Here is a 26,748-nt window from a genome sequence, read left to right as displayed (position 1 = left end):
TTGAACATCTTGACTGCACCCATCCTTGCCCGGCATCGGAACAGTGATGTTGTAGCGGTATACGCAGTATGGAATGGACGTTGGTAAATGAGGGTATGGATGATTTGTTGCCAAATGCATGAAACGAAACACCAAAACTCGTTTCGATGCCCGGCACGGGCTGATCATGAATCGAAAGGCTGGGAATACCCGTACACTTAGCGAGCCACGAGGTAAACCACGGGCTTGGGACTTGCACTTTGGTAGCGCCACGATCATCTTGAATACCTAGTCGAGCAGGGCGTTTCTCGGCATCCGCAAATCCGTATACCCCACGACCGGCCACCACCATGGGCGTCAGTCTGTACCCATGTCATATTGGCATCTGTCAGATGGTACAGTCACTGTGATTAGTATTTTATACTTCCAGCTAGGATATTGTATATTGAAGAAGTGAAATGATGGAGAGCGATGATGGCCAATCGATCTAGCTATTGCCTACGTTCACCCTTCTGCTGAACTTGATGGCTATTTCCGGGAGTTGTACCACTTCTTCACGGAGTTCGGTTGTGCTGCTGAGCTGACACCGGCATCTACTGACTCCTGCGTGTCAGGTCATGCAGGCGCAGACGATAAACTTTGCACAAGTGGCAGGCCAACCAGAATGGCGAAGGCCGATGCGGCGCAGTTGATGACGGCTCTCATCTCAACAAGGTTCTGGAGTGAGGTGCGGTCGATGCGTGTTCACGTGCTTCTGCAGGTTTGTATTGGGGCGCCCGTTCTCAACGTGATGGATGATGCCTGCAACTCGGGGGGTATGATGAGGATTTGACCATGCACTTAGCATATACGTGAGGCGGGGACGGCTTGTGATGCTATGCCACCAAGGGATGATACCGTGTCTGGCCCCCCATAGTGTAATTACCCGCGGCTAGTCCGATGTTGGTGTTTGGCGGGTTCAGCCACTACGAAGCGAGCAGCCCCACGGCGCGGCTTGGAGCTGACTGGACGAGTTTGCCTTGCGAGTGCGTCAGAACCAAGCATGAACCGTGAGAAATTCTGCGTCCACGAGACTCGCCCGATTGTTGGGGCTTTGCCATAAACTGTCGACGCAAGGTCAAGCTCTCGATCGGGAGCAGGGATGTTAGCCATGGTAATCGAGGCCTGGTGAGCGATCACAAGAACTTGGTTCGACCACATGGAGGGGACCGCGGAGAAGAAAAGCGTGGAATCATGATAGAAGCGCAGAGGTCATTCAACGTGAATGTCCTGCATGCATGCGCATGAAGGGATCCGGAGAGCGACCAGGCGTGCCAATGAACTGTGCCGTCACCAACCATAGAAGACTGGCATTTCGATCAGCGAGCGGAAATGATGGTGAACATTTGATCTGAAACGTGAGCGAGACTCGTCGCACGTTGAAAGGCGTTGTTGTTGACGGGCATTGGCAAGGCATTGGACAGCGGGCGCGCGAGATGAGCTAGGGGAAGCGTTCTAGTCTCCCAGGCACATTCAGGGTCTTGGGCATACGTCAGCACGCCGTGGTGATCAACAACCCAAAGTACGAAGGAGAGGAGACTGTCAACACAGACCTGCGCAGTGCTATACTACGTGCAAACTTCACTCATACAGTCTGATTGAATACCTTGTCATTTCCCACCACTGCGTCTATTGATATCATTCACTGTAGCGCAAGAGAGCCCAAGGCCTGTTGATTAAAGGTCAAGGGTGTATCCCACTCGGCAACTTCCCTGAACTTGGAAAGCGACGATAGCCACCGCGTGACGACACAGGGACAGGTTTATTGCTTGCCATAGGCCCGACTCGCAGCTTCTTGTATAGGGCGCCCATCTCGCCTCCTGCGCTGTTTTCCACCTCGCGACACGAACAGAGCAGATATCACCATGAGCGCAACGAACACGGCAGCCGCAGCCCCTCAGCAGCCCAACCCGCCCGCATCCGTCGCACCCGCATCGAGCGCGACCAAGTCGACCGACGATGGCAGCATCCTGAGCAAGGGAAAGAAGCTCCTGGGCCTGGGCAAGAAGAAGGATTCAGAGGCCGGTAAACAGCCAACGGAGAGCGCATCAACAACCACAACTCCGACACTGCTCCCCTCGCCACCAATGTCACCGCCCGAGCAACGAGCATCGCCGCGAGGAAGCCCGCGCATGCTGCCCATTGGCGCATCTCCTGGACGGCGCATCCGCTCTACGTCGCCCGGCCTTCACAGTCCCGCCTCATCGCTCATCTTCGAGCGCAATGTACAGGAGCCCGAGCCCTCAGCCGACGTGCCTGCCCACATCAAGACGGAAGACCACATACCCCCCGCGCTGGATGCGACGTCCCTGGCAATTACCGACAACCACCTCAACCCCGACGAGGTGGAGATTATAACACACACGGCGCATCAGCCGGCCGCCGTCGCAGTTGCGGGCAGCATAACCGACTCCCTGCACTCGCCACCTCTCCCTCACACAGAATCTGTGGCGTCCAGCCATGCTGACGTGCCGGACTCAGCACCTGGATACGGCTCGCTGGACACGGCGGATCCCCGGCGCTTGAGCTTCATCTCATTCGCAGACGTGGTGCAGGCAGAGCATGTTGAGCACGACAGGCAGGAAGTGTTGGGCGCCACGTCGACGGAGGCTCTGCAGTTTATGAGCCTCTCGTCGACAGCGAACCGATCGCCCTCGCCAGTGCGGTCTGCGGCGTCTTCGCCCCCAACCACAAGCGGAGCAGCTTCGCCAAAGCACGCAGACCTGTCGCGCACGCGGTCACCGGCGAGTCCTACGTCACCTGTCGTGCTCGGCAGCCCACACCCAGCGTCGGGCGAAGAGCTGCCAGTGCAAATTGAAACGATGCGACAGGCGCTGCGCAAGACGCACTCGGGCGACCTCAGCGGTGCGCGCTCGCAGCCATTGAGCGCGGCGAGTGTGGAGGAGAGCGCGGCCGACAAGCCCCCGTTCAAGTGAGGGTGCAGCATGGAGATTGACATGGACATGGACTAATTTGGATTTGCGCAATGTTGGGAGGTTATAGGCAGGCAGTGGGGTTATTGGGAGGTTCAGATATCCACGGCGCAGTAGTTGTTCGATACCAGTACTGAGAATGCTGAGAGAATCTATGTTATATTCTACGTGTTATCTTATGCTATGATCTGCAGGCCTGTTTCCAGACTCTAGAATCGGTGAAGCAGATAGATGAGACGTCGGGCACAGGGACGTTGGGCACCCAAGCGCATCCGGGTAGAGTCGTCAGCTGGCGTCGCGGTGCTTGGGCCGGGGCGCGGTGATTTAGCGATGCATCTCAGCTTTGCCAAGGCTGGGTGCTAGTCGTGGCCATGTTGGCTCGCTAGGGCTGGCGGTGGGCCTCTGACTACCTAACGACAGACCATTTTGCCCGCGCAACGAGGCCTGCGATGCGCCTCACGACACCAGACGCCAGTCCTGCCGCGCCCCCGCCGCCCTCGTCCGCCGTAACCACCGTCCCGCCAGCGACACGGCTACCAGCTGCCAGAGCCGGGCCGCCTGTCGTGTGTCAATGAGCAGCAGACGACACCGCAGCGGTCCGCTAACATGGACCAGCAGACGCAGCAGCGACGCAGCCGGAGGGAGGTGAGCGCCTCCGAGGCCGCCCAGGGCGTCTACTCCCTCCACGAGCGCGACGACGTCCGCCATGCCCACACCATCCGCACCGTCACCCCCGACGACCCGCCGCCCTCGCAGACGACGACCACCTCGACGAACACGGCCACGGCCACGATCCCCGAGGACGGCCTGCCCGTGCAGACGTTCCAGTCCCCGCCCAACAGCCCCCGCTCCCACAACAGCCAGCTCAGTAACTCCCAGCGCACCGCCAACCCGCGCCAGTACGTCGCCCGCGCCTCGAGCGACTCCGAGTACCGCAATGCGCGCGAGCAGACACGGCCCCGGACCCGCACCCTCGAGGAGCGCAGCACCCGCGAGCGCTCGCCCTCCTCCGTCTTTGGCTCCGGCCGCCACCGCATCGGCTCCGTCGCCAGCAACCAGAGCAACTACCAGAGCCTCGAGGAGTCCGTCGTCACCTCCATCGGCCACATCTCCACCATCTCCCCGCCCCAGCAGCCGCCCCGGACCTCGAGCACCAACAGCCGCAGCCGCCTGACCAAGCAGCAGCAGCAACAACAACAGGCCCCCCACCGCTCTACCTCGCCCGTCCTCTCGCCCTCCAATGTCCCGCCCGACTCGTGGGTCTCGCCTGTCCCGGCGTCCGACGCTAAGAAGCTCAAGGCCCTCATGCGCTCCACGTGCGGCAAGATGCAGGGTCTGCTGGCCTTCCGCCGCGGCGAGCCAAACCCCTGGGGCCTGTCGTACTGCTACATCAACGACGAGGCCGGCAGCCTGGTCTACGAGCCCAAGAACGACACGTCCTACACCCGCACCCTCATACCCGATCTCCGCGGCTGCCATGTCAAGAGCGCATACGACGGCGAAGCCTACACGGCCTACATCCACGTCGTCGTCCACAACTCGAAGCTCGAAGTCCACCTGCGCCCGCCGACCCAGGAAGAGTTCGACTCGTGGTTCGCCGCCCTCTTGTGCTGGTCGCCCATGCGTCCCAAGGGCATCCAGAACAGGATGGCCAAGCCCCAGGCGCCCGTCATGATCGAGCGCCGCCTGCCAGACAGCCGACGGCATTCCGAGGTGTCGCTGCTCAAAGACTCGCCCAAGAAGGAAGCGCCCATCATCAAAGTCGGCAAGATGATCTACTGGGACACTAGTGTGACATACAGCAGCAATACAGGCACCGCCAAGAACAATGGGCAAGGGGGACGTCCACAGGCGTACAGAGTCCAGAGCCACGGATCCCGCCGCTGGAGAAGAGTGTCGTGCACGCTCCGTGAGAACGGAGAGCTCAAGCTCTACTCCGACACCGATGTCACCCTTGTTTCCACCGTTCAGCTTTCCCAGCTTTCCCGATGCGCCGTTCAGCGCTTGGATCCCTCCGTTTTGGATAACGAATTTTGCATTGCCATATATCCCCAGTATACCGCTGCTTCTTCTCCTGCATTAACAATCCTGCGTCCCATATTCCTATCGCTAGAGTCACGAGTTCTGTACGAGGTCTGGATAGTCCTCCTACGTGCCTTCACCGTTCCGCAACTATATGGCCCCAAGTCGCCGGACGCCATGACCGACGAGGGCACTTTGTCGCCGTCTTTCGGTACCCAAGACATGTTCCGCATGGAGAAGTCATTGTTCGTAAGGGTCATTGAAGCGAAATTGATTCCGCCTGTTAGCCCCAAGGTCTCGGATAGCAACGGAACGACCCCGATACGACCGTCTTCGTCTGCCACAACCAACCCGGGTGGCTATCTCGTTGAAGTGCTACTGGATGGAGAGACACGGTCACGAACTACGGTTAAGAGCGAGGGCAACAATCCATTTTGGAGAGAAGAGTTTGAATTCCTGGATCTACCCGCTCTACACACCGCTTCATTACTCCTGAAAAAGCGACCGCCGAGCTACAACCGCACCGAAAAGAGCGGTTTCGAGGCTACCAACTCCGACCCATATGTCTCCGAGGGTGGTTACGCCGGCATCTCTTTCGATCAAACTGTAGGAAAGACCGACATCTATCTGGACGACCTCGGCCCGAATCAAGAGATGGAGAAGTGGTGGCCGCTTATCAACATGTATGGAAACAGTGTCGGTGAGGTACTTGTCAAAGTCAGCAGCGAGGAATGCGCGATTCTCATGGCTCGCGACTATTATCCACTTTCGGAACTTCTCCACAGGTTTTCCAACGGAATCACACTCCAGATCGCCCAGATGATCCCGAACGAGCTCAGGAGATTATCAGAATATCTGTTGAACATCTTCCAGGTATCCGGGGCAGCTGGCGAGTGGATATGCGCGCTAGTCGAAGAAGAGATTGATGGCACATTGAAAGAGTCACCTGCTAGTCGGTTACGGTTCAGTAAAAGACTGGGATCAAGTGAATCGAATGAGTCTTCGCTGGCCACCTTTGGTTCTGCGAGTGACCGCGAGCTCTTCGTTCGCGACATGGGCAACAATGCCAAACTGGAGGCCAATCTTCTCTTCCGCGGTAACACCTTGCTTACGAAGTCACTGGATCTGCACATGAAGCGACTTGGGAAAGAGTACCTCGAGGAGACCCTGAGCGAGAAGTTAAGAGAGATCAACACCAAGGACCCTGATTGTGAGGTTGATCCAAACAAGGTCACTTCACAACATGAACTAGACCGGAACTGGAGACGGCTGATCAACTGTACTGAAGAAGTTTGGCGAGCCATCTACAACTCCGTGGCGAGGTGTCCGCAGGAGCTGAGATTGATTTTCAGGCACATCAGGGCCTGTGCTGACGACCGCTATGGAGACTACCTCCGGACGGTGCAGTACAGCAGTGTCTCTGGCTTCCTGTTCTTGCGCTTCTTCGTTCCAGCGGTGCTGAACCCGAAACTCTTTGGCTTACTGAAAGGTGCGAAGTTCTCCACTTCTGCTTTAACCATCTTGCTAACAGTGACCTAGATCACCCCAAGGTCAAAGCTCGAAGAACGTTCACGCTCATTGCAAAGTCACTGCAAGGTCTGGCGAACATGTCTTCATTTGGCACGAAAGAAGCATGGATGGAGCCCATGAATCAATTCCTGACCACGCATCGGCAAGAGTTCAAGAAGTATCTCGATGACATCTGCTCAATATCGACCACTTCGCAACCCGCACCCCCGATACCGCCATCTTATAGTACTCCGATCGCCATTCTCCATCGTCTGCCTCCGACGTTCAAAGAAGGGTTTCCATCGTTACCATACCTCATCGATCATTCACGCAATTTTGCAATGCTCGTCAACCTCTGGCTAGACAACACGCAGAAGAGTGCGCCTGACATACAAGCCACGGACGGTGATCTCCTTCGTTTCCACAACATCTGTCTGTCTCTCAGCGAGCGCACCAAGGACTGCCTGAACCGCGCTGAACCTGCCGAACGGCCGTCATCGTCACTGAGTGTCAAGTGGGAAGAGTTGGTCGAGCAGCTACAAGGGGCGCAAATCGACACGTCACGAGGTGCAGCAACGAGGAATCGTGGACCAATACTGGAAGAAGAGATGGAGGAAACCCCGCTATCTCCAGGCGGCGGTGATGACTATTCGTCTTCGTCTACCAGCACGCCCATCACAATGCAGCCACCGCCACGGGCACGGCATCAGCAAAATTCGAGCATCTCAGCATCTCAGAGCTCTTTGAAGAGCAACAGCTCGGCCACTATATCCTACACCAATCCCTTTGCGAAGAAGCAATGGTCTGGTCAATACACGCCCTCAGGAAACGACTCGGTAAACGCCTCTCAGTCCGCGTCTGCTTCGGCCAGCGCATCAGCATCCGCAACCGAGGATACACCACCGGGGTCCAGCGACGGTCTTCACATGGCCCCTGCGCCTTCCTACCCGCAAGCCTTGACTACGACGACCACGACCACGATATCTACATCTACCTCTACACAGTCCTTCAACTACAGCAATCCGAACTCTCACATCAACCAACAAAGACCTGCCGCTGTGTCCACAAACTCGCTCGTCGGACGACCACCTCGTTCAGCAGGCGGTCAGAGTATGGAAAACAGCGATAGCGGCAGCATCGCTGAAGAGGAGTACACAACCGCACTCCCCGCCTTCTCCGAGAAAGCCACAAAGGAGAAAAAGGAACGCGGCTTCCGAGGCGTCCTCCCCTTCCAACGCAAAGGCAAGCGCAAAGACAAAGACAAGGAGAAAGAGGACAAGAAAGACAAGGAACGAGACAAGGAAAACCGCAAAGACAAAGGCAAAGACAAGGACCGCGACCGCGACCGCAGCGCCGAACGCGGGACCAGCGCCCTCGGCGGCCACCAGAGCTACAACGACAACATGGGCAGCATGCGCGGCAAACACACCACCCGCGGCGAAGACCGCGACGAGGAATTCTGACTCCATGGATGGTTTACCGAGAGTCCGCGCGCGATTGCTAGACGCGAAATCAAGAGGAGGAAGAGTGCGGGTGAACTTTTGGATAAAGCGAGTCCGTCGTAGTGATGTTTGCTTTCAGCCACACCCTTTTTCCTTGCCTGTTTCTTCGGATCGGCTGCGAAGTCGATTGGAAAATACCAAAAAGCTAAAAGCTTGTACTTCATACACACTCACATGTTGCATCGCCTTGCGTTTTGGGTGGACTAGACGTCGATGGAACAAAAACGCTTGCATGGCATGGGCATAACACAATAACAAAGGCGGAGGCTGGTTCTGGGACGACGTTTTTCACCTGAACCATGTTTACTACTCGCGACGAAAGTTTTGACGTTTTTACATATGGCGCGTTAGAGCGATGACTTGTTTGTTTATCGTCTTGGTCTTGGGTTTTGATTCATTTAGATTTTCATTTCTAGGGGGCACGAACGACTGGGTGGGCTGTAAGGCATTTTTGGTTGGTTGAGGGGATGAATGGGTTGATGAGGTACGTTTCTTTTGGGTGTACATAGCATTTGCAAAGTTTGGGGTTATGCATAGATATCAATGTGGTTGTTTGTCATGAAAATCTGTTCCATGATCCGCGAAGTGACTGTAGTGTCTGGTGGTGACTACTACTTGTATCAAATGCTGTCTATTACACTGAGGAATGAACTGGTATCTGTCCCTTTTCTCTACCACCACTCCTCCACTCCCTCTGCTTCGTCATGCTTCTCGTGTTCAATATCAAGTATACAACTCTCGCAGTCCTAATCGAAGTTGAAGGCATTCTGATAAACCTTCTTCTCCTTCTCCTTCCGCGCCTGCACCCTCTTCTTCACAACGTCCAACTCCTTGACAATCGCCGCATCGCCCGGCGCGAGCTTGAGCGCCGCATTCAGATCTGCCAACGCCTCGTCCTCGTTCTTCTTTCCTGCCTTGGCCTGCGCCCGCCTGAAGAGCGCTTTAGCCTTGTCCTTGTCCGTGATGCCCTCAATGTCCAGCGCCTTGGTCGCGCTCTCCGCCGCGTCACTGTATGCACCCGTCTTGTTCTGCAACAGCGCGCTGTTGGAGTAGAGGGATATCTTCAGGGCCTGAAGTTTGGGCCAGAGGTCTGCGGGGTCGTCGTCGAGAGGGGCGGGGTACTCGTGGAGGTAGCGGATACCTTTTGAGTATTTGGTAATGCCTAGTTTGAGGTCGCCTTTCTTGAACGCGTCGTTGCCCATGTCCTTTAGCTTGGTAGCAATCTCGAGTATCTCCTCGCCTTTCCATTCGTCGTCGCTGCTGGCTTTCTGGTCTTCGGGGAAGTCTTCGTAGGGGTCGCCGGTTGCGTCCGAGATCTTTTCTGTCGCTTTGTCGTAGTCTTCGCCGGTGAGCTCGCCGCAGTCGATGATGGTCGCGTCGTGGAATGGCTTATCTCCACTCTGCGTCTTGAGGTTCTCGATCTGGCGCACGATGCTCTTGCCGTTGATGACTTCGCCGAAGACGACGTGCTTCTTGTCGAGGTGCGGTGTGGGGACCGTGGTTACGAAGAACTGGGATCCGTTCGTCCCTGGGCCGGCGTTCGCCATACTAAGCAAGAACGGCTTGTCGTGCACCTTCTCGAAGTTCTCGTCTTCAAATTTCTCCCCGTATATACTACACAGGTGAAGATACCAAGTCAGCGTATGTCTCACGTGCATTTTGTACGGCCACAGCTTACCTCTCACCCCCTGTACCGTTGCCCTGTGTGAAGTCGCCGCCTTGGATCATGAAGCCCTTGATGACGCGGTGGAAGCCCGAGTTCTTGTAGTGCAGCGGCTTGCCGGATGCGCCTTCGCCTTTCTCGCCGGTACATAGTGCGCGGAAGTTCTCGGCGGTCTTGGGAACGATGTCGCTGTACTGAATAGCTGTTAGATTTTGTGTTTGAGCGGATTGGAATGTATGCGCGTGCAAAGTACAGGAAGTTGGGGAACGTACGAGCTCGAAAGCAACACGGCCGGCTTTCACGCCGCCGATGGCGATGTCGAAGAAGACGCGAGGGCGCTCTGAAGCTTGTTAGCAAGACTCTCTTGGGCTCTCAAACCCTATAGATAGGCTTGTCTTGAAGTTACTTACTCGTGTCAGCCATGATCGCGGAATCGCTATAGATGTCTGATGGGTATGTCGTAGTATGAGCGAAGGATATCAATGGTCAAGCACTGAGGATATCGACAGAGTTGCAGGAGTCGGAGTTTATGTGCGAGGCTGAAGAAAAGCACGGTGATAGCTGTCCAGAACTTTCTACGGAAGCTACAGCCTACAGCTTCATGCCGCGCCAAGCCCGCCTTTACACATCCGTACGACATTTGGCAGGCGCAACCAGGTTGACCAGATTCTTTAAGGAGACTTCACTATATTTGTACAACAACATGGTTCGTCTTGACAGCATAATCACTGGTAAAGGAGCTTTCTTAAGCTTGTTGTGTCTTGTAAACATTGACATGATGCTCGCGATGAGGGGCAACGCGGGGCAGTGACCGGGCTTCGTCTTAGCTACACTCCGAAAGCTACACGGCAAGCCTCAGCGCTAAACTCGCAAACATCACCCGAACGGTCAGTAATACTGTCATGGTATATGCATCTTGATGTTATTAGACTTCCAGGCGCAAATCTACTCCTCTTTGCCCACCGATCTCATCCATTCCGAAAATAATAGTAAGCTCAAAAACGCCATTTACAACCAGGTATCCACGCGTGTAATAATAGAAGCACTTTTCGAGCTGATGCCAACGCCAAAATATGATCTCTATGCGCACAACATTATCGTCTTGCCGACATGGAGAAAGGGAGAGCTGTCGATACTAGCTCATTGTGTTCGTAGTGATAGGTGAAACCACCCTGCAGTGTCCGTCGCAGTGCGTTCAGCCTCTGCAACTTCCACCACTTGTCGATTCTGACCTCCACATTCTTGTTGATCTTGACCTTCATCCTGCCTGCCCCGTAGGCCTTGCCAGTCTCTTCGTGAAGAGCGGTGGAATATGCGGGGCCGCGCGACGGCTTCTCAACGGAGTTGCGGATGTCCGCGAAGGACGAATGTAGTGCTTTGCGGTCCTTTTTGGATATGCGGCGTGTCGAAACGTTGGCGAGCTCATCGAGTGTGTGTAGGAGCTGGTCCTGTCTTCGCCAGACTGTGTAGCGCTTGACTAACCGCTCGCCGTCGCGGACGTGCTCTGGGTCATCGGAGTCTTGCTCTTCTTGCACCTGTTCGTCTTCTTCTTGTGGAGTCAGGGACTTTTCGTACAGGAGCGCAATGTTTTCACCTGCTGCAATCTGAACACCGGAGTCGGCACTCTCAAGCTGCTCGACAAACGCTTCCATTGCAGCCTCCGTTTCCTCTTCCAGATCATCAATCTCGGTTGCGAGGAGACCCCACTCTTCCAAAGCGGCAATCACGACATTGCCCTCGTCCTGGGCGTCGATAGATGCGCCGTCTGACTCTATGATCTCAATGAAGAGGTTCATGATGTCCAAGATCTCATCGTCGCCGGCCCCAGCAAAGAAGGCAGTTGTGCCGAGTGTGTGGATCGCGTTGACTTTGATTGCGACTGAGGGGGAGGACTGTATCGATCGCTTGAGTTGGTCGGAAACGTCATCGTAGATGCTATCGGAATCGAGAGTTACGGCAGTGACAGCGAGGGCTGGCGGGCGTTAGTAGAGGACTATCTATAGTGTTTGCGCGTGTACATACCTTTTAGGGCTTTGACAACCTCAGCCTCCGTCGTCTCCTGTCTGATGCTCTTAATCATCGACAAGATGAGCTCGTTCACATGTCCCTCAACCTCATCCCTCGCATAGCGGGCCATGAGTACGTGTGCGTAGGCATTCAGGCTTTCGGTGCGCCCCTCGGTGCTGCTGCGCTTGAGGTTGGTGATTTGTTCGATGCGCGTGTTGAGCTCGGCCTTCCACGCGTCTTCAGGTATATTGATATCTTCGCCGTTGAGTACATCGTCGATGGATGCCGTGCTGTGAGGATGTCAGTACATGTTCGCGCGAAGGTGGCTAGACGCGATGATGTCACCGGTGCCGTCGCGATGTGGGGAAAATCAAAAAAGTTATGCGCAGACTGAAACTCACCTCCAAGCAGTTCCGTCGCTGAAGCCGTCTTCGTCTGAAGAGTCCTGGCGACTGCGACTGGCGGCACGCGACTGTGCTGGCGAGCCCGCTGCCGACGTCGTCTTGGAGGCTGTTGTGGATACGACGCGCGAGCGGGCCTTGCGCGACATAGTCTTATGGCTCTCGAGAGCCTGTTTTCGGAGGTCGCGCATCTTGGGTTATGGCTGATAAAGTTCTGGTGAAACTATAATATATGCCTGTGGAGGCTGAAGTTTGCTGGGTGTGGCGGAACCAAGCGGGGAAAACAAGGTGAAGGCAGTTATTGAAACGGTAAAGACTCTGTGAACCCGATTGTGTAGAAATATAAGTGCGGTGTGAAAGACATGAGTATGAGTCAGAGCGAAAGTCAACCAAGGTATAGGTTACAAAGGTACGAGGACGTGTGGTGGTGCAGGAGGCAACTTGCAAGTGTCAGATGCTCATCCATCCATACGACCTCTCCCGATTCCATGGCTGCCCAAAGTGCGCTAACCACGACCTACGTCATTACAGTTCTGTCTTCTTCCAGACAATGTTTACTAATTTTCTTCCTACCTTCCGGCAATATCGAAGTATGTAGTAAATCAGCAATCACCGTTATCCAGCAAACACCCAGCGCATCGCGACGATCTTGTGTAAGCTAAATGGCCGCATCGCTGATTGGCTCGTCCACGTCTATGTATTTTGTAGCATCAAGTGGGCCAGAACACCTAGCTCGCATGGCAGATACTTGGTCTTCACCTTGACGGCCTGAACGACTAATTATACACTCGGAAGGAAGCCGCGCACAGTCATCAACGGACCGGTCGCGAGGGCGATGCACACAACATCTCAACCACTGTGCGACCACCCTCAGCCCTACCTTGGCGTCACATACCTCCGATGGCCGATAAGGCCTTCTAAGACATGATTGAGGCTCAAGTGTTGCGATGCGGCGGCTCAACCATCGACCCGCCCAGCGTTGGAAATAGCTGCGGCGCAGACAGCGTTCGCGCAACCCACGACCGTTTGGTGCACCGCAGGATCTCTCGATGGATATGAATAGACAGCAGGATCACGGGGCCAAATGCCCCACGCCCGCCGTGTGTTGCAAGCGGCACAACCACGTGGAGTAGTCAGAACTGTGCCAGCGGATCGCTCCCCGCGGCTCGGGCTGAGACGTGTTGCTGGACCTCGACCTCAGCCTCGGGTTTAATCTCCATCTGGCAACCGATGCGCCGCGGACATAGGTGTTAGGGTTGGTCATGGATGCGGCACAGAACCTTATCACAAGCTCAGTCTATTGTGCATAGGGTCTGCGAACTTGTGTGCTTTGGGTGAGTGAGCGTCTCGCTTCACCTGGCATCGGCTTATCTATGACAGCGGCAATGTTGGTCTCGGCACCACGGCACCCATGTCTTAACCCCCAGAACTTCACCATCAAAGCAGTGCTTTTTGCGACCCGACATCTCATTGCAGGACTGTGAACCGAACATTCCCGTCACCGACGTAACGGTAGACGGCAACCAAGGCAGACGCCGCAACGTGGGAGATGAGGAAGCCTGCAAGGCTCATGCGGCACAGTACCAAGCCGCCACGCACGCAACCCCTTCCTTCGGGTTGAATGCACATCATTCATGCATCCTCATTGTTGGATTCCAAATCCCCTGTCCCTTCCTCTTCGCGTCGACATCAGCTTGGTAATAAAGCGCACACGGACACACCTACGCACAAGACAATGCGACTGCTGTGGGGAGCATGGACAGGTCAAGCGAGGCTTATGCGGCGCAGTCACCAACACAATAGTCTAGTCGACATACAGCAACTTATGGCGAGTCCGTAGGCAACCCGCATCTGGATCCTCCGCAATACGCGAGCAGGATCACGAGCAAGCATCAAGGATGCCAATCCTGCCAGGGCACCGGTCAACGTTCTTGCAGCTCCTCGAAGACACGATGTCACGATGTCCAGAGGCAACCTCCGCTGACTAACGTCTTTAGGCAACCAATGCGTGTAGAGGTAGGCAGGAAGTGTACCTGCCTAGACAGCACTATCGTCGGAATAGCTGCTTGCGCAATCGAGATTGGTCTGCTCGTATAGACAATGTACAAGCTTACACTTTGTCTTGCCATCCGGCCCGATTGATCAGCAAACAACAACATCGTATCAACGAACAAAAAACTCTGATATGTATTCTGTTTGTAGAGCGAGCAACCAGGCCAGGAAAATCTAAAATAGAACAACAAACTCCCAAAGCGCCTCTCAGGTTCTAGCCGTATCTAGTCTCCTAGCCTGAATCATGTATGTATATGCCCGGACCATGCGATGCTATGCAAACAAAATCAAACCAAGACTCTAAACAAACCGTGCAAACAATGCTATAACCAAGACGCAAATAAACGAGAGATCAATGCACACCGCGTATACTCTAACCGAAACCCCATGCCATGCCATGTCGTCGTTTAAGCCTCACCGCCTGTGAAATGTCTCCGGGTCAGGGGCCGGTGCTGCAAACAAGTCTCCGGTGGTGCCACCAAGGAAGATGTCTTGTTCGGCAAGTTCCGCGTTGGTGAAGGAGAGGGGATGGCGTTGTAGTTGCTGTTGATGTTGTAGTTGTGACCGGTGTTGTGGTGGTGGAGGCGGATGTTGATGTAACGAAGAATGCAAGCCTTGCTCTTGCCGGACGTCCAGCCAAGATAACGTTGTTGCAGAAGAAGAAGATGCCGATGCAGTTTGAGCGCTCAAACGACTGATGCCTGCACTAGAACTCGCACCCCTGCTCCTGCCACCCGCTCTATCACCTCTCCTTGACGGGCGTTTGGCGACCCTACCGCGAGTAACGGTAGTAGTACGACTTCTCGTCGACATCATTGACGTCGTCGAAGTAGCGGGTGCTCGTACAATCCCACTCCCACCACTTCGTACACGCTGACCAATTCTCCCCTCGCCCTGTTCTTGGCCCCCCGCCCCCTCCCTTACACCCTCGTCAACCCTATACCCCAATCAGCGCCTCCTCTTTCTCACCCATCCCCCGCTTCCCTCCCATACGTGAAGTAAACTCACTGGTGAGATCCTCCCGCGCCACCTCCTTCGGGCCATCCAAAGGGGAAGGCGCTCCGCTCCCCTGGTCTCCGCTTGGGAATATCCATGTGGTGGAAGTTACGGAGGTGCTCGACTAGATGGTCGCGTCGTGTGAAGCCTTTGTCGCCTACGCGGTTGCAGCGCGGTACGTTGCAAGGGTACTCTGGCGTGCCTACGCCGTGGACGGTGGATTGGTGACGTTGCAGGTCGGCGAGGCGGGTGAAGTTCGCTGAGGAGGTGCAGGAGGCGATGTCGCAGGTCCATGTTCTGTGGGGGGGATTGGTTAGTGGATGGGAATGGGGGAAGGGAGATTGGGTAATTACTTTGTACGACTGCTGCTTCTGGTTTGATGTTAGTATGTCAACACCAGGTTTCGATGTGAAGATGCTCACCTAGTCGGGGCTTGCGAAGAACCCATCCCTAGATCACTGCCGTGACTTTGCCAACCTCCAACGTCATACCCACTAGCTACTGGCTGTTGGTACCCAGCAGTCGGCGCAACATTTACAGGTTGCACGTAGTAGTCTGGGATGATCTGGTACGGTTGAGGTGGGTAACATTGATACTGTGCGTAGTATGTGTTGATCTGGGATTGTGTGTATTGAGGTACTGATGAAGCTGGGTAAGACGTTTGATAGTTGTAGTTCCCTTGGTCAGAAGAGGAATACTGGTGTTATTAGTCAAAGCAAGTGACGACGAACAGATTAAGTTTGACTTACGCTGTATCCGGACATGGCGGGCGAAGGCGGTTGTTCCTGCTTCGGGCGTATCGTCTTCGTCTTCTTCGTACGGCTTGTAGTGGTTGAAGGGCGGTAGGCGGGCGCCACGGGCGAAGTGATGATGCGTAGCTTGTTTGGTCTGGATGCCTTTCTTGTACTAGAGACGGACGTATGTCTTCGGGGACGAAGTTGAACTTGCTCGAGAGATCTATGAAACCGGTGTTAGAAGTCGTCGTTGATGATGCTGTTGCTTTTGCTATCCTGGAATGCTTTCGAGTCTTATATGAAGCGAGCATAATAACTCGTTCCCTCATATCGGCAAAGACCTTTCACTGCCACCCCAGAGCTTATGCTATAGACCCTCAAGAACCGCATCGACTCACAGGTATTTCGGAGGGAATGAACCGTCCGGGCGCCCAAAGCCATCTCCCTGAGGGCCGTAGTGTGCCAACATGGCGATGACGAAACAAAGTTAGAAGTGTCGTAAGGCGAGAAGTCGGATCAGGTTGTGGATTCGCTCGACAGGGCTTGACGATCGCGTCTTTGGTAAGCGTTGCGATCTCCTTGTACAAGGACCGTTACGCCAGAGGCCAAATGTGTGAATATAGAAGTCCAAGATTGCTGAGGTGGATGCGTAGGATGGCGAGGCGAAGCCAGTACCAGCTTGGTGGTACCCCACACAACTAATCGGTATAGGGCTGACGACAACTAGTGTCCGTGCCGTCACCGGAAAATGGAATTGTAGGGTCTGGTCGCGGCGCGGGTGAATCAGAAGGCCTAATGTTGTCGTATGCTGTGGGAGAATTGAGGCGGTGAAATAGTGGTCTAGGTGTAGAGGTAGGAAGCACAACGAGGACACTGGTAGATCTGTGTCGTCTTATGGCGATGCAGGGCGAGTACCCCTAGGCCCCGATCCAACTTTAATTGAACTGTACCATCTCTTTCATTTGTCGTTGTCATGGCTTGGCAAGGCAAATAGCTAGAATAGTCCAATGCGTACACGTTGGTGTTCTGATCTTGGTGTACCGGGATATATGATAGGCATGGTTCACCGATTAACACACATGCGGGTAGGTCGATGGGCCCCGTGTGACTGGATGTGCATGCGTGGCTCTTGTTCGCGTACTTTCGTTCCGCGGTGTAGGAACGAACCCCTGCTACGCTGCAGAACGTGGCCTGGAGCCTAGCGATCGGCCTGAGGTCTATCATGTTCAACATGGTCGTTTTGCGATGCTCCAGGCTTTTCTAGCTGGCTTTCGGTAACGCACCCGACCGCTTGATCGCTTGAAATTGGCAGAGCACCTGTGATGACAACATGACTTCGAAACGCATTCAGATCAAACATTGCTTGACCGCCCGTCTCCAAGTAGGTTAGCCGTCATCAAACGCCCATCTCGCGTCCTGTCTTCGTCTGTCTCTGCTGCTGCTGTAAGTGGGTCAATTAACCCGCAACCCGATGGACTTGGACCGGCGCACGAATGCCGTAAAATGATTGATGCAGTAACCGCTCAACTCAAAGTCATGCACGAGTTAGTGCTGCCGGGCGTAACGGGGCGTAACTGAAGCTTGAACGTCGCGGAAGGATTCTTCGCTTAGGCGGCCAGTGACATGCGACCAGCCTCCTCCTGCAGCCCTGTAGGCTCCACCGATTGGGGGCGGAACCCAGTGTAACGTCGTCTGGACCAATTGAGCACATTCCGCAGCCGTTAGCCACATCATGTCAGATTACGCCCGGCGCTCAGACCGCTACAACATCCTTGGACGGCCAAATTGTCGCGGGCGGAGGGCCTGCACTTGGCAGGTGAGCCTCAATAAGTGCTATTTGATCCATGCATAATTGTCTCACCGTGACTTACACCTCGCGTGGTCGGTCGGGTGCCTGCGGGCGGACATTAATACGCACCGAAGATGCCCTGATAGAAGCGATTCAAGATCCGAAGAGCAAAAGTTGTTTGCCCTCAACGGGACCCATTCCAGGACTACCTAATACTTAATCTTAATACAGAACTCAATTACCCCAAGCCGAGCATGCGGGTCGGTAAGAAGAAAGCAGCCGACTGCTCATAGCTCATCTTCCAAGAACTTGTAGGCAAATCGGAAGTCAGCTTTCCTACGGTTCATCCTGCAATAAGGTTAGCACTGTATGACGTGCAGAAATAGCACGGCGTGGCGCGAGTTTGTAATACGGCAGCCCCGCGTAAGGCTGGTGGACAGAATTAGGTGCTTACCATGTGCTCTCATAGTCAAAGAAGCGGTACGTCCCCTGCTCGTAGTCTTCAGTGATTGCTTTTGGTTCTTCGTGGCGTTGGAACCATGTTTGATATTGTTTGTGAAATCTCCAGCTCTGCGACTTGAGTGCCTTTGCAGCCAGGTATTGCTGGTACGTGCCTTGGCGGTAGTAGAAGGCGTAGAAGAGAGCGTCGGTCTCGATGCGGGAGTACAAGCGAGGATCATCGAAGATGGGTAACGGCTCTTGCGGGTAGTGCGCGGGCGTAAACGGATAGGGATTCTGGGGACGGTAGTGGCGCGGCGCCTCAGTATCCGCAGAGTCCGGCGCGGTGGCCATGGATGCTGCTAGCATGTGCTCATTTGGAGGTTTCGACGCAGAGGCGGATATGTCGTTCTTGGTCGCCTCAAATGTGTCCAGGAGGTCTTGTAGGCTCGACGGCAGATGATACACTGATTCCTCTTCCTCCTCTTCTGCATGAGAATCACCGTTCGTTAGCGGCGGGGTGGCAGCCGATGACTCCTCCTCCTCTACAGGCTCGGGAGCTGGCGTCCTTCTGCTGGACTTGGAGGCGTCTTCCGACGAAACGGCGCGCGAAAGGGTCTCCTTCTCCGCAGCAGGCGTCACGGGTATACTTGCCGCGGGAGCTGGCGATGCTTGTGCGGATTCGGCTGGCTGCGCGCGCGAGGCCAGTTGGGAATGTGTTATTGCCGGGGAATTCGCTGCACTTGCCCGTGCGCCGCCAGGAATGAGGCCTGACTGTGCTGCGGCCCCTCCCGGTGGTGGTGGCAGAGGAGCAATGCCCACTCCATTCTTATCGCTCGCGGCTGCAGCAGCGGCGGCCGAGGCGTACTTCAAGGGCTCGCCCGGCGTCCTTGTCGGTATCGGCGCGGGCTTCATCGCGTTGGCCGTGGTATTTGAGACGCCAGGTAACGGCGTGTGCAATGTTGCTAGTGCTGGTAACGGCGACTTCATCTGTGTCGAGGGCCGTCGTGCCTGTTGTTGTACTGCCTCTGTCGCTTTCGGCTTGGGTGCTGGCGGTCGTACGTCTGACTCGGGTGTATCGTCTGCTATCGACTGCGACTCGTGTGAAGACACATGGTCCAGGTTCTCGCCCAGGCCAAAGATGGCCTCCTCCTCTTGCAGGTTGAAGTCGTCGTATATTGTGTCGTCGTCCATGAACTCGGGGTCCTGATTGCTCTCGACGTAGTACTTGATGCTGTCCTCAATCTCCTTGACCTGTTCTGTCTCGACGTTGCCATTCTCCAGCGCTCGATGCAGCAGGTCCAGCTTGCCCTGATGCCATTTATTCCGCTCGACCGACTCTTCCAGCTCTGCCACGCGCTCTGCCTTTGAATTGTCCCCCTTCTTCGTCTTCTTGACGTTGGCATGCAATGTCTCGATCTCGGTCTCGATGGTCTCTATTTGGCGCTCCAGCTCCTCGTTCATCTGCTGCAGGAACTCGACCATCTCCATCTTCTCCTTGTCCTTGGGGTCGATTTTGGACGCTAATTGCAGGCCTTCCTTGGAGTATGCTTTCGTCTTCATCTCCTTTTCGACGGCCTTGAAGCGCTCCATTTGCTGTCACATGTCAGCGTCCCATCATGCCGGGAGGCGGCGGTCAGCCTACTGTCTCGATGAGCTTCCGGTGGTCGAGCAACGGCTTCTTGTCCTTGATCTCGGACATGGCGGCCCACGTCTTGATCTGGTCCCGCGAGCGCTGCAGCTTCTTGATCTCCTTCTTCAGCTGGTCCTCGAGCTTCTCCTTCTGCGAGGGGTTGCCCGTCTGCATGATCTTCTCATATATGTTCTCGAACGTCGCAACGCCTTCGGCGACTTTCTTGAAGCATTTGTCGATCTCCTGCTGGAGCTTGCGGGCGGCCATGGCGAGGGTCGAGCCTCGTCGTGAGGACTTTCGCGGTGGTTACGGCAATGATTGCGGCGCCGGGGGTGGCAGCGGCCGGGAGACAGTCGAATCGCGCGAGTGAGGGCGTCCGACGGGGAATGGCGTGGATGTTTGTCGTGGGCTGAATGCGGAGGCGGACGTATCGCATAGGTAACGCGATGCCACAGGGCTGGCCTAGCGTCCTCGCCAAGAGTGCGGCCACTAGCCACCACGATTGGCCCCACGCGTCTGGTTTCATCTACGCGTTCCACCCTCTTCCAGCCCCGTCTCATAATTGTCGCATGTCGCAATTCCCATGCGTGACGTCGTTGCGCTGCTGCACATATCACCGTGAGGCTATCGCTCTCTCACCACTGCACGGATAAGTGCTACCCCGCCATCATGAGGAGTACGGACCCCGCCTCCCTGCACACGTAACCACGCCTATACTAAGCGTGTCTAGCGGTGCTGCAGAGGGTCAAGTCGGCATCAGTCACGGTCGATGGCCAGTTGATCTCCTCGATTGGCAAGGGCTTGCTGGTCCTTGCTGCCGTCTCCAAAGACGACACGGAGAAGGATGTTGAGGCCATGGCTAGCAAGATACTCAAGGCCAAGCTCTGGGACGACGCTTCCAAGGACCCGCCGGGCCGCGTATGAAGCCGATGCTTTTTCTCTCGGCTGAGACTGACATGTCAAGTGGAAATGCAACGTGACCGATATCCATGGCGAGGTTTTGTGTGGTATGTGTGAAACGCACTCTGGGATTCTTGGCTGTCAACGACAGTGCTTTTGCTGTGGAATCGGTGTGCTGAAAGTCGACAGTTTCCCAATTCACGCTACTGGCCTCTATGAAGAAGGGAAACAAGCCGGATTTCCACCAATCCGCCAACGGCGACCAAGCCAAGACACTATACCAAGCCTTCTTCAAGAAGGTCGGATCTCTCTATGAGTCCGACAAGGTCAAAGACGGACTCTTTGCCGCCATGATGGATGTTGCTTTGGTTAACGATGGGCCGGTAGGTTTGGATTATACCTGCCTAGATGGCGAGGTACAACTTAAGCATGACATTTCCTGAGTGTGTGCCGCTTTGCCTGCTCATGCTAATGGACATTGCTAGGTCACTATTCAAATCGACACCAACCCACCGAAGACGGATGCTTCCACCTCGGGTGCTCCAAAGGGAAGCAATCAGCAGACAGTCGACGTTGATGACCGCAAGTAGCACGTATAGTACACATGCAGGCCTTGTACTAACTCTCGTTCCTTTCGTAGTGGTCAACAACATGACCAAAATCACGCAAGAGTTCAAGATACCAGTAGAGCGACTTGAGTAGATGTCAATACAATCAGCCGCCGTGTTTACGATTATCGACTTGCTTGTACCGACAATGCGTCGTGATCAACACAGACCCGGGACATTGTCACCGCACCACCAGGAGACATCTACTGCTGGACAACAACAATGCACGCCGCCAGACAAATACAATATCCATCCATACATGCCGCCTCACATCATGCCCATTTCCACTGCATGTACAGACGCTGCTTATGTCAGACATACCGAACGTGCGTATGGGTTGCAACTCCAACCCGACGATAGGGCTTGACCCCGTGCCGATGCGCCACTGTCCTAACCGATATGCAGTTGGACTGAACCTTGCACATTACGCCCGGCAGCACGGTAATTAACTGGACTCGCCAATGGCGGCGCGGCATGCAGTTGGATTGAGCACCCACGCTGTTTGAGGTAGGGTATGCGAAAGCTGTTAACTCGCCGATAGATTGAAGAACTCTGTGCCAGTGACAGACCTATAGGAGAGCACACGGCTTTTTCTCGTCAGCACCGTCTAAATTCGTCGATGGGTTTCTGAGCTACAGCTTTGCCCTTCGGCAAGCACCACAAGCCATGATCATGTCTCATCGACAGATGCTATCTCGCATGGATAAGTTGCTCGAACATGGGCGCCTCCATCTTACCGCCATGCTACCGTTGCAAAGCCTCCAGGTGACGCCTGCATGTCGATTGGTGGTTGGGCAGCTATCTCGACACCACCAAAGCGCGTGTAATGTCCGGAAACACCTGAACCGCATCCACATCGAACTCGCTGGGGGTTTTGCTGACAGTGACGCTGACGTGTGACTGTATCCTACGCAATATACACCTCAAACGGACGTGTGGACTAGATTGCAGCGACAGCCTCTCCGAAACTTCTCGGACGCCTCTTCAACTCCACGTCTCGCTTCGCACCACAAGCTCCATTGCGGAAGTGGCAGTGCCGGTCCTGAAGGAAGGATTCTTTCGATGCGCATCCATGACAGTGAGCTGACCGACCCCCGTACTTCCGGTGAACAGACACGAAGTTCTATTCCTGCTTCTGCTCGGTAATACCTTGATATCCTAACACGCCCATGGTGCTCCAGGATAGATCAAGCTCCGATGTTTCCACCACGTCACGTTTTCTGTCTTATTTCTTGCCTTCGATAGTTGCACTCTCGACATCTTCCACCACTCTTTCAAGCCCGCCCGGCCGTCGGCTTTTCCTCCACGCTGCTTCTCGTGAGTTGACTGCGATTCAGCTTGTCGCTCGACAATCCCTGATTCGGCACGTTTCTTGTTGGTCGACTGCACAAGTGGAGGCTATTGGACTTTTGGGGAACGTATCCCGTAACCGCTCGGAACGTTGTTCGGTTATGGTGGAATAGGGGTATCGGTGTAAATCCCGCTGACTTATGGCGTGTCCAAAGAGTATTTCAGGGTATCAAAGTTGATTTCGAACGGCGGCCGCATCGCTCGAGTGTCGTCTCACGTCGGGAGCCCAGTATCCATCAACAGGCACTGCTCGCGAGGGACACTCTCTTATATGCTTCGATCGTCCAATATCGCATTCTCCGTGTAAATCATGCAGCTGGGTTATTACCCGATTTGGGTTGTTGATGCGAGGTTTGGCTTCATTCGATGCTCAACCCTGGTCTGCATCGGGAAAGCCAAATGTCTCGGCTGAAGTCCGCAGAAGTCGTTGCGTGTTATTGGTGAAACGAACCATCTTCATGGATTTGCTCACCCAGACTCTAGCATATCCGCATACAGATTGAGCGAGCTCCCGATAACATCCACGATAGCCCAAGTTTGAGATCCTTTGAAGATCATCGCCCAGACCCTGAGCACCCCCGCGCTGAGATGTCGTGTAAAGTTGGGCGAATCGGGCGTAATGTCGGGCGGCACGGCAAACTCAGTCTCATCCAACATGCTTTTCACAATCGCAATGATTCTGTGCTCGTCTTCTGTGATGGGCGGGTCTGCTTCCGGTACTGACAGGGCTTCGAGCCACTTGCTCATGAGGTAGGCGCACTCGAGCGTGCACAACGAATGTTGAATGCTCCAGATGAACGATTGTGTCTTTGCCACGAGACGATAGCCGATCTTGATGGGTATGGAGAGTGCATGGGCTGAGTGGAGCACAGCTCTTGTAATCTTTGGCGAGCGCCTGATTGTAGGCCCGGCGCGGAAGGCATTGGCAATCAGCACAGGGTCGCGCGTCTCTAAAGCTCGACCTGCGGTGTCCACGTAGAGTCGTATGTATGCCAATCGAAGTAACGCAGTTGAGTTGAAAGCGACAGGACCATTTTGCGACATCGGGTCGAGCGATGATTCAGGGTTTTGGCGCCATCCGGTCTGCCAGTTTCGCAGAGCGTTCTCGAGTGACGCAACGTCTTCTGCGCTCAGATCACCGGGTCCTTCAAAACGACATCGTGCCACTTGTCTGAGGAAGAAAACATGCTGTATCAGGGCGTGTATCAACGCGTAGTTTCCAGACGACGAGTTGACCTCGGTGACGTCGCGGCCTTGCTTTGTAAATAGACGTTTCAATGCATCCTGGAACAAGACCTCAGGCGCACTTTTCTTCCTCGCTTCCCTCCATAAAGCTTCCGTGGGTGCCTTGAATTCCGCCGCACTGCATGGCAAGGGCAACTTGACCTCGCTCGTTAGCATGAATGGAGGAATGTTGTAGACAATGCAATGGAGGTTGGAGAAGCCATAGACGATGAACTTGGTCCTTTTGATCGTTTCGCGCCGAATCCAGTCCGACCATGAGATGGTCTCATGGAGAGGTTCGGTCTCGAGTCCGTCGTCCCGAATAAGGGTAGCTAATATGCTTTGGATTGCTAACGCCTCTCTGAGAATCTCTTTGTGTTTGGCCCAAGTACACAGTGCCATGAGCAAGAGTAGTGTCTGAGCGGTCTGCATGAGATCTTCGCCAAGGATAGGAACATCAGCCTGGGAAGGTAGGCCCAGCGGTCCCGAGACGGAGCCCTTACGTTGAGGGCTACGAGGGTCGCTCGGATGATTGTGGGGCGACGAGTGATCCGACTCAGAATGATGCTGGAGCTGCACGAGACGCGTATCCCGTTTCCTGATACGATGTGTCGCAATTGCTTTGCTTACATTGAACAGCTCGACACCCTTTTCGCCCTCGAAAGTGTATTGCGCACCAATAGCCGCCAATGCTAGGAGTAGCTCTATCGAACACGTCTCCACAGACATTGTGGGTATGTGGAGGAAAGGCATGTGCTCGTGAAATCCGTTGATATACGCAGCAATATATCTGCACAGTGCTAATCGAGTTGGTAGAACGAAGTCGCTGGGTATGACCATGGAGAAGGGCTGGAGCATCTCGAGAATTTCCTGCCGATCCTCGTGTGAAATATCTGCGAATGATCGTTTCCGAGCGGATTGATCGTCTGGCTGCAAGGAAGGAAAACGAGAGCCGAAGCGTGAAAGCGAAGGCGGCTCCTCTAATTGAGTTGGTCTCCAACCATGTGTAGGTGCTGTTGTTCCCTCTGGCTCGGTCGCCATTTGTTGACCGTACCCAAATGAGTCTGGAGAGAAGAACGGCATGGGCTGTTCGGTGTTGATCAGGGACGCAAAGTGGTACGAATTTAGTGGTTCACTGTCAAGGAACGAAGTGAGACTGTCCAGTGACTCTCCAAAGGTCGACTCATAGCTATGAGCAGACGGCTCCGTGAGCATGGTTGAGTGTGGGCCTTCAACACTCGCGGCTATCGTTCCAGCATGCGAAGGCATTGGGGTTGGCATCGCATCATGAGCAGAGCCGTTTGCCATGTTGCCTTGAAGAGCTTGATACTCGGCAGCCATGGATAAGGCTGTCAAAGAGTAGGGGCTGTTGTGCCCGAAGGTCATGGAAGCGTGTGACATTGCGGGTTGTTGTTGCGACGATTGCATGTCTAAAACAGCAGGCGAGGACATCATACTGGGTATCTCGGGCACTGGACGTCCAGCATCGAAACTTGACCGCATGCGCTTGTGCGGCCGAGCCTCGACCGAGCCATATGTATCTCCAGCGGGAGTATGCTGGTGATTTTGCTGTGTACTCTGCTCTTTGCGATGAGTGAGTCGCTCATGGCGAACGAGCAGATCACTTGAATTGAGTCTTTAGCTGCTGCTCTAAACGACGCTGGACATATCATACCTGCGTGTGAATGAATAGTTGCATGCTGCGCAGCTGAATGGCTTCACACCGCTATCTTGACGCATATTAGAATTGGCTTACGACGCGAGTCGCACGACTTACGAATGCGCTCATGACGCTGGAGATGCTCCAACCTAGCAAAGGCCCGTTGGCAGTGTGGACATTGAAATCGCTTTTCCTTCTTCCCCGGTTGAGCTTGCGGGACCTGCTCTCCTCCACTGGTAGCGGCTTCCATCAAAGACCAATCGCGACGCTTTCGCTCACGCAGGGCCCAATTGCGACCGGCTTAGCAGGCGATAGCCGAGTTTTGGAGCAGCCTGAGCACTTAGACGAAGTTTGGAGACTGCAAGTCGTGTTTCACGAAGTCGGGTCGTGAGATTGTGGGGAAAGGAATGAAGCGCGGGGACGCGACGGTTCACATGCGGGGGTGCTGGGAAGAGGTGGGAAAGCCACCAATCACACATGTGACATGTACCCACAGCCCAGGATGCACGCATATTGATGGAATGGATGAGGTGTAAGATGTTGTTTTGACACTTTTGCGCAGAAGCAAGGTATGGAGAATGGTGGTATTGCTACGATCACTGTCGAACAACTCGTCCCAGCCCGGGCCGGATGATCCCGGGTGCCACTTGCCCCAGCCACAGTCCAACGCGACGCGACGCGTCTTCTGTCCATCGTCACAAGCCAACAATCTTCACGCCTTCTTGCTCCTTTCGCCCAGTTCTCGCGGCATCTCGCCTTTCTCTGCCATGTCATTCAGGACCTTCTCAGCTGTCTTCATCGCGTCGACCCCAGCCGGCACACCGCAGTATGTTGTGGCGTGAATGATGGCTTCACGGATCTCAAGCTCGGAAAGACCATTGTTCCTTGCCCCGCGCACATGCACAGCAAGCTCGGGTGCGCGATTGAGTGCCATGAGCATGCCGATGTTGATCAGGCTTCTCTGCTTCTTGTCGAGACCTGGACGTGTCCAAGCGTATCCCCAGCACATCTCGGTGACGAGCTCTTGTCCGGCTCGTGAGAACTCAGTGGACCCGTTCTCCAGCGCGCGATTGACGTATTCATCTCCCACCACACTCCGTCTCATCTTCAGCCCTTCATCGAAGAGCTGCTTGTGTAGCTCGTCGAGCTTCGGATCGGTCGACATGCTGGCGGTCGGTTGCTTCGAGGTGCGATGGTAGCTATTGCGGCTTTGACGTGAAAGAGGCTGTCTAAATCAAGTCGAATTATTAGGGTGAGGAAGGTGATAGTCTATCTACCGTGCGTTTCGTAGTACCAGTACTGTGACGAA

General features: G+C 54.8%; 9 protein-coding genes across 9 annotated transcripts; 3 read left to right on the top strand and 6 right to left on the bottom strand.

Annotated features, from left to right (window-relative positions):
• Positions 1-1,883: 1,883 nt before the first annotated feature.
• J4E78_006390 (uncharacterized protein) lies at positions 1,884-2,954 on the top strand (the record flags this gene model as incomplete). Its single annotated transcript, XM_049367002.1, has 1 exon — positions 1,884-2,954. One exon carries the CDS (start codon positions 1,884-1,886, stop codon positions 2,952-2,954), a length of 1,071 nt encoding a protein of 356 aa, XP_049221708.1.
• A 603-nt stretch (positions 2,955-3,557) lies between these two features.
• On the top strand, positions 3,558-7,945 carry J4E78_006389 (uncharacterized protein; the record flags this gene model as incomplete). Its single annotated transcript, XM_049367001.1, has 2 exons — positions 3,558-6,462; positions 6,513-7,945. 2 exons carry the CDS (start codon positions 3,558-3,560, stop codon positions 7,943-7,945), a joined length of 4,338 nt encoding a protein of 1,445 aa, XP_049221707.1.
• Positions 7,946-8,730: 785 nt separating this feature from the next.
• On the bottom strand, positions 8,731-10,070 carry CPR6 (peptidyl-prolyl cis-trans isomerase cpr6; the record flags this gene model as incomplete). The annotated part of the gene is made up of 4 exons (XM_049367000.1): positions 8,731-9,598; positions 9,663-9,841; positions 9,920-9,987; positions 10,058-10,070. 4 exons carry the CDS (start codon positions 10,068-10,070, stop codon positions 8,731-8,733), a joined length of 1,128 nt encoding a protein of 375 aa, XP_049221706.1.
• A 671-nt stretch (positions 10,071-10,741) lies between these two features.
• On the bottom strand, positions 10,742-12,246 carry J4E78_006387 (uncharacterized protein; the record flags this gene model as incomplete). Its single annotated transcript, XM_049366999.1, has 3 exons — positions 10,742-11,619; positions 11,670-11,944; positions 12,056-12,246. The coding sequence occupies 3 exons, from the start codon at positions 12,244-12,246 to the stop codon at positions 10,742-10,744; spliced, it is 1,344 nt and encodes a 447-aa protein (XP_049221705.1).
• A 2,865-nt stretch (positions 12,247-15,111) lies between these two features.
• Positions 15,112-15,867, bottom strand: J4E78_006386 (uncharacterized protein; the record flags this gene model as incomplete). Its single annotated transcript, XM_049366998.1, has 3 exons — positions 15,112-15,400; positions 15,595-15,719; positions 15,853-15,867. 3 exons carry the CDS (start codon positions 15,865-15,867, stop codon positions 15,112-15,114), a joined length of 429 nt encoding a protein of 142 aa, XP_049221704.1.
• Positions 15,868-17,913: 2,046 nt separating this feature from the next.
• J4E78_006385 (uncharacterized protein) lies at positions 17,914-19,964 on the bottom strand (the record flags this gene model as incomplete). Its single annotated transcript, XM_049366997.1, has 3 exons — positions 17,914-17,974; positions 18,081-19,660; positions 19,710-19,964. 3 exons carry the CDS (start codon positions 19,962-19,964, stop codon positions 17,914-17,916), a joined length of 1,896 nt encoding a protein of 631 aa, XP_049221703.1.
• A 402-nt stretch (positions 19,965-20,366) lies between these two features.
• On the top strand, positions 20,367-21,187 carry J4E78_006384 (uncharacterized protein; the record flags this gene model as incomplete). The annotated part of the gene is made up of 5 exons (XM_049366996.1): positions 20,367-20,373; positions 20,428-20,615; positions 20,662-20,704; positions 20,787-20,980; positions 21,083-21,187. 5 exons carry the CDS (start codon positions 20,367-20,369, stop codon positions 21,185-21,187), a joined length of 537 nt encoding a protein of 178 aa, XP_049221702.1.
• A 1,836-nt stretch (positions 21,188-23,023) lies between these two features.
• Positions 23,024-24,508, bottom strand: J4E78_006383 (uncharacterized protein; the record flags this gene model as incomplete). The annotated part of the gene is made up of 1 exon (XM_049366995.1): positions 23,024-24,508. The coding sequence occupies one exon, from the start codon at positions 24,506-24,508 to the stop codon at positions 23,024-23,026; it is 1,485 nt and encodes a 494-aa protein (XP_049221701.1).
• Positions 24,509-26,151: 1,643 nt separating this feature from the next.
• On the bottom strand, positions 26,152-26,604 carry J4E78_006382 (uncharacterized protein; the record flags this gene model as incomplete). The annotated part of the gene is made up of 1 exon (XM_049366994.1): positions 26,152-26,604. The coding sequence occupies one exon, from the start codon at positions 26,602-26,604 to the stop codon at positions 26,152-26,154; it is 453 nt and encodes a 150-aa protein (XP_049221700.1).
• Positions 26,605-26,748: the final 144 nt, after the last annotated feature.

The sequence above is a fragment of the Alternaria triticimaculans genome, assembly GCF_023758025.1.
Source record: "Alternaria triticimaculans strain BMP 0046 chromosome Unknown scaffold_8, whole genome shotgun sequence".
Lineage (NCBI taxonomy): Eukaryota > Fungi > Ascomycota > Dothideomycetes > Pleosporales > Pleosporaceae > Alternaria > Alternaria triticimaculans.
The sequence above is the reverse complement of the archived record's forward strand: the minus strand, read 5'-3'. Positions and strand labels throughout refer to the sequence as shown.